Below are 6,000 nucleotides of genomic sequence, written 5' to 3'. Positions count from 1 at the left end.
GGATAACAAGGGCTTTCTCTGAAAAAGGTGAATTTCACTCTAATGCTTGTATTGCTCTTCACCAGGATGCCCTCACCAGGATGCACCAGGATTGAGTAACTTAGGAACAAGTACATCTCTTTACAAGTCCTTCTGCTGCACGTGCTCTGGGTGAGCCAAACTGCACTGTCGGCTGAAACAGAGATTGGACGACGGAGGGCGGTGGTCAAGGGCACAGATGCTCAAGTCCAATGACCGGTGTTTGAGCCCGGGTCTTGCCGCTAACTGGCCTGGTGCCCTCAGACAATTCACCAAACCTCTCCTGCCTCGGATTCCTCAGCTGTAAATGAGGGTGAAGCAGCTAACAGTAGCTCACAACGATCCCACTGAAAACAGCTGTTGGGAGGACCCAAATGGTTGCATTAAGTGGAACACTCGGAAGTTTTGTGCTTATTAGTTATCTTCCGCAGAGCCCAGCACCTGTATTTGTCGATAACATGGTTTTATCAACAAATACAGGTTCATTTCTGTGACTTTTTCATGCAGATGTAGTACATGAATAATGTATGACAAGTAGAAAATATACATCAGGCAGAGAAAGTACATGTAACAAAAATCACTAGTAATGCCACTGCTCAGAGACAATACTATTAGTATTTTCCTATATCCCATTCATTGATTAAACAGCATTTCCTGAGCATTTAATATGCAGAAAGCTTTACGCTCTCTTGCTGGAGCTATCATGGTGAGCAAAAACAGAACTAGTTCGTGCCCTGTGGAGCTTACGGCCGAGTGGGCGGAAACACCTTCATCAAGCAATGATACACACGCGTGTGAAGGTGCAAGTGTGGTGTGTGCTGTAAAGGAAAGTACGTGGATGGCAGGGAGATCTGACCTAGTTGTGGGGGTCCATTTTCTAAAGGTTATGAGGCAGTGATTCCTGAGCTGAGAATTAGCTCATAGAAAGTAACTCCGAGAAGGCAGAGGGGAGAGTGTGACCAGCAGGAGCGAGGAAACCCAGAGGCCCGGCTGCAGGAGAGAACACAGTGGGGAGGAGGGAGTCAGGGCGCCAGGGATGCTGACACTGCCTTGCGCACCACACCAAGCTGCCGACTTAGGGAGAGGGCAGGCGTAGCGTAGCTCAGTGTGCTTAGTTTAGAAATTATATCCTCCGGTCCTTAAACATTTTTTCTTGCCAGGGATGCATTTATTTTACATAAATTGGATTTAGAATACATATTGCTTTTATTATGAACTTGTTTTGAAACCATAAAATACGGCAATTTACCTCTTATTGTTGGAAATACAGGTTGTTTTCAGCCTTTCCACTTTTTCTATGGTTTTCTCTGCATGGACATTAGTCCAAATAATTCTTGGCATCAGTTTCTGCAAATGCAATTGCTGGTTCTGCAAATTTATTAACATATTTTCATCATCATCGTGTCTGGAAAATTAGCAAGTTCAACTGTCAAGATCTGATGCTATGGGATGCTCTGGGCTTTCGAGGTTGGTATGACTCTCACATTCAGACCTACACAACCTGCTTCATTTTCTCTGGCGTGTGAGGAAGTCCTGTTTCTTTCTGATCCCCACAGTCCTTCCCTCAAGTTCAGATCACTCAGTACTAGCTGCCAACAAAGTATCCTTTCCAACAGCTCTAGAAGCCTGACTTGTCCTACTCTTGGGCTCCTTGGAAGAGGAAAGGCCGTCTTATCTGTGGCTGAAGGGTCTTCCTCTGGACTGGAGACACACTGGAAACGCAGCCAGTGTCTGACAGTCCTTCCCTCTCCTCTGGCCTCCTGCTGTGCCCAGTTCTATTTCCATGTACTGAGGTCACTACCTTGGGGTGAGGTTCAGATGATTCTAGGACAGACTGAGGTGTTCCCTGCTAGGAGCTAACAGACGCCACTTCCTCCACAGCCTGCGTCTTCCATCTCACGTTTCAACATCTGGCAAACTGGCCTTGTCCTCTTTCAAAGTCCTGTTTGTATCTTGACCTTTAGATTACTTTCTAAGGACCCATTGACCATTAGGCCATGATGATTAACGTAACCAATTGATTCACACCTTCTCGAACTGTTCTTTGCATTTCCTTTCTTCATTGTAAAAAAAAAAATCCTGTTTCCAGGGTCTGGGGTGCGGGGATGCTCTCGCTGAAGCAGCCAGACAGTGCGCAGGCCGTGAAAGGATATTGAGTGTCTAGGTCGAGTGAGGCTTGCCATGTGCCAGGCACAGTGCTAATCGCATTCTATAGGTCACTTCTTTTAATCCCCATGGCAGCCCTGTGGGACAGGTATCATTGCAGTCCCCATTTTGCAGGTTGGAAGCTTTGGGAGGGTTGTCACTCGTCCACAGTCACGCATCTACTACGTGGGGAGCAGCCCCCACTTCTGCTCGTAAACTAAGGAGATAAAGCAAAGGGAGGCAGACCAAGAAAGAAAATGTAAAACGCGGTTAAGAAGCAAAGGAAATGTATGCAGGCAGGCGGATGCGGCCTCTTTCCTGTCTCCCTTCCAACCACGACTGAGCCACCACGAAGACCCAACGCCTCCCAGCGGCCGCCTCTGTCCCCGCAGCGGTTCCAGCCGCCAGAGGGTGTCATTAACCAGCGCCCTGCGCCGGCGCTGACCACGTGCGTGCGTGTGGCGTAAGACGTAGGGGCGGGGAGGCGGGTCTTCCGGCTCTGGCCAAAACCATTTCCGACAGGAGCCGGAAGACGGTGCCGGATGGCGGCGGGGGCGGCCTGCTGCTGTAGGTGAGCGGCGCGGCTGCCCGCCTTCCCGCGCCCGCTGGTCGCCCCATGCTGCGGGCCACGGCCGCCAGCCCCCGCTCGGATCGGCGGCGCTGAGGCGCGGGGCAGCGTGCATCATGTCGTCGGCCCTGCGCGCCGCCGACTTCCCCCGCTGGAAGCGCCACATCTCCGAGGAGCTGAGGCGCCGGGACCGGCTGCAGAGGCAGGCATTCGAAGAGATCATCCTGCAGTGTGAGCGGCGGGCGGGCCCCGGGAGCGGGCGGGCAGACGGGTCCTGCAGAGGCACGTGGGGCGCCAGCGCGCATCGGAGGCCGGGGCCCTGGCGGCGCGCGCCGATCAGAGCCCCGGACCTTTTGTTTAGAATAAAGCGTTCTGTTTCTTTCACGCTACCCTTGGGTGTGACCGTGCATGGTTTCCCTTACTGAGTTGTGTTCTCTTCGTAGGCGGGCACGGTTCACGTTTGTGTTTGGAAATCCCAGCAGCTCGCCCAGTGCTCGTGCCCTTAAATAGGCAGGCTCCAGAAACGGACGCCGACTCGCATTAACTCGCGCGGTCAACATCGTCTTCTGAGTGTCATTGAAATGTTTGGCCTTTGATTCTGCACGCCTCTTGCCCTTATTCCACTTCGGTGTTCTGTGGCTGTTGCACATTTCGAGTCTTCACTTACGTTGAAGTTAGGACATCATAGCACTTACTGTTAGTGAAAACTTCGATACGAAAGAGGTGGTTTTCTTCCATACCCGCTGCAATTTGAGCACTAAAATGTTTGCACCCTTAGATGCGTTTTAATGAGCGTTTCCTAGCTCCCCGTTTTCCCAGTTTTACACAAACTGGTGACGCTTTTGAGATGAGAAATGGGCACACTTCGGTCCCACGGTTTCATCCAGCCCTTGAGGTCAGTCTGATGCGTCCCTCCCGCTGTGTTGCCTGATGAGGTTCACGGTAATAGTAGTTGCCCTTTGTTGAATTCTGATTGTGCCGGTTCCCAAACCCACCTGTACATTAGAGTCACCTGGGGGAGCTTTTAAATAAAATTACAAAGCCCAGGCCACACCCCAGACCAACTAAACAGCAGTATAGAGGGCTAGAACATGGCATCAGTATGTTTTTTAATGCTCTGCAAGTAATTCTTGTGTTTGAGTACTGCGGTGAACATTTGGCAGGTACTGTTTTTACTTAATCTTCCTGAAAATTCTGTGAATCAGGCCCCGTTGTCCTTTTTACCCTTGAGGCGTCTCTCAGGTGGCAGTCCTGCAGGTTAATGGCGGGGCCTAGATTTGAACCCAATTTGATGGCTTCTAACTTGCATTTGCTTTTCTCACTGGGTCCCCCAAGAAATGGCACCTTCTCGCTGAGCCCATCCTCTTAACAAAGACAGGAAGGAAGAGGGATGGTGGCCCCCTGACTGGTGCTGTTTGTTACCAGAAGCACAGGCAGCCCTCTTACTCGAATGTGATTCCTTCTTTGGTTAAGTAAATTCAGGCCATCAGGTGTTTATTGAATGTTCTTTAAAAGCTCATACACATTGAAAGTCAAAATGAGCTGGAAATCTGACTCCACCCCTTGCTGGCCATTTTTTCCACCGGCCTTTCTGAGTCTGGTTTGCTGTTGCATCTATAAAATGGGGGTGAAGCTTGCTCTTCCTGCTCCATAAAATCAAGGCTGTGAGTGTGCTTGGAAGCCATGTGCGTAAGCCAAGTCTGTAAGTGGAAGGTGCCTGTAATCACGTCGGCACAGTGTGAATGTCCTTCTGCAGTTTAAAATGGACACCGTGGTGGGGCGCAAGGATGTCATATACCAGGAGAGGTCAGTCCTGGAGAGGGAATGCACCTTTGGAGAGCTGGGTGCACCTGAAGGGCTGGGAGGGGCAGGACAGCAAGGATGGCGGACGGTCCGCAGCCCAGCCTTCTGCGTCACCCCTCACTGTCTGGCAGCCCGGGTCTCCCGTCCAGGCCCCGCCCCTGAGCCTGAAGACAAAGATGAAAAGGAGCCAGGGGACAGGCGGCGTGGTCCTGCCACCTCCGCCCGTCTCTTTGGTGAGGAGAACTTGGAGGAAGGATGCCTCCGGAAAACCTCACATCCTTGAAAGACCTGACGTGATCACAGGGCCCCCAGCTCCCGTGCGACCTGTGGAAGGTCTTTGGTGCTGGTGAGCGTCCCAGGTGGGAAGCGCGGCCCTGTTCTGCCGAGCTAGTTCCTTCGATGAACGTAGATCAGGAGAGTGTTCTTTTTCTGCCCACGAACTCCACTTTCGGGTGTGAGGGAGCAGCGCAACTCAAGACTCTAAGAGAAGAAAGAGGCTCTTCCTTCGTGAACAGTCACTGGCACAAGCCCTACCGAGCTTTGTTTTTGAGCAGTTGCAGTCTCTGACTCGGAGGGCTTGCAACAGCCCCCACCAAATGTCGCTCTTCTCCGAGTTTCCCTGTGGTCACTTTCTGGCTCTGGTCGGTGTACCCCGCCCACATCTGACCTTGCCAGTCCCCTGTGTGCCTGGCCTTTCTAGCCCTGGCTTTTCTTTTGAGCTCCTGCACTGTGGCCCCTGTCACGTTTGTGACGTCCAGACAGAGAACTAGTTTTCTCCCTTGAGCCCCCCGCTCAGGCGCTCCCTGCCACGGCAGCGTCTTCCACGCGGCTGCCTGAGCAAGGGACCTCAGGGGATCTTTGACCTCCTGCTACTAAATACCTGTTCGTGTCACTGGCTCCTCACCATCGCCGCTTAAGAAAGGTCTGAATTTCTCATCCTGCCCTCTCTTTGCTGGCCCCAGCCGTTGTCTCCAGCCACCTCTCAGACAGCGCTGCTGGTCGGTCCTCCCACCCGGGCCGTCATCCTCACCTGTGACACTGTCGGAGAAGGCCAGTAAAGGATCCCTCTTCTCTTCCTTTGTATGCGTGGACGCTCCCGCACCCGCCCCAGGACACTCATGTCTGTTTCCCCAGGGCCCTGGTTTGAAACCCCATTGCCGAAGGGTAGCAGTAGGCCCAGCTCTCCTGTGTTGCTGAGCGGTGCATAGCGTTTTGTTCTTCCCTCGTGTTCCGGTGCGTTGTTTTTCACTCGCAAGGTAGAAACAAGCAACTGTGGGGGTAGGTTGCCTTCACTGGGGAGAACGTTCTCGCAGGATTGTGTGCGTGGGGTCCTCTGGCCGGGCTGCCCGTGCCGAGGGCAAGCAGCATCTGAAGAGCGTGTGTTCCTGGATTTTGGATAATTGATGTAATTGGTGACAAAGTACAGTCCTTAGTACTTTGATACCTGATAAAAGCGAAACCTACCC

The 6,000-nt window shown here is 52.3% G+C and overlaps 1 protein-coding gene across 3 annotated transcripts in view; it reads left to right on the top strand.

Moving 5' to 3' along the window:
* The first annotated feature begins 2,670 nt into the window (after nucleotides 1-2,670).
* Nucleotides 2,671-6,000, top strand: part of ATG16L1 (autophagy related 16 like 1) — a 35,023-nt gene continuing 31,693 nt past the window's right edge. For all 3 annotated transcript variants that reach the window (XM_028509505.2, XM_028509504.2, XM_028509503.2), the window contains exon 1: nucleotides 2,671-2,962. In XM_028509505.2, coding sequence (XP_028365306.1) covers nucleotides 2,848-2,962 — 115 coding nt within the window. In that variant the 5' untranslated portion in view covers nucleotides 2,671-2,847. The remainder of the gene's footprint in view (nucleotides 2,963-6,000) is intronic.

This window comes from Phyllostomus discolor, chromosome 4 (genome assembly GCF_004126475.2).
Source record: "Phyllostomus discolor isolate MPI-MPIP mPhyDis1 chromosome 4, mPhyDis1.pri.v3, whole genome shotgun sequence".
NCBI classification, from domain to species: domain Eukaryota; kingdom Metazoa; phylum Chordata; class Mammalia; order Chiroptera; family Phyllostomidae; genus Phyllostomus; species Phyllostomus discolor.
The sequence above is the reverse complement of the archived record's forward strand: the minus strand, read 5'-3'. Positions and strand labels throughout refer to the sequence as shown.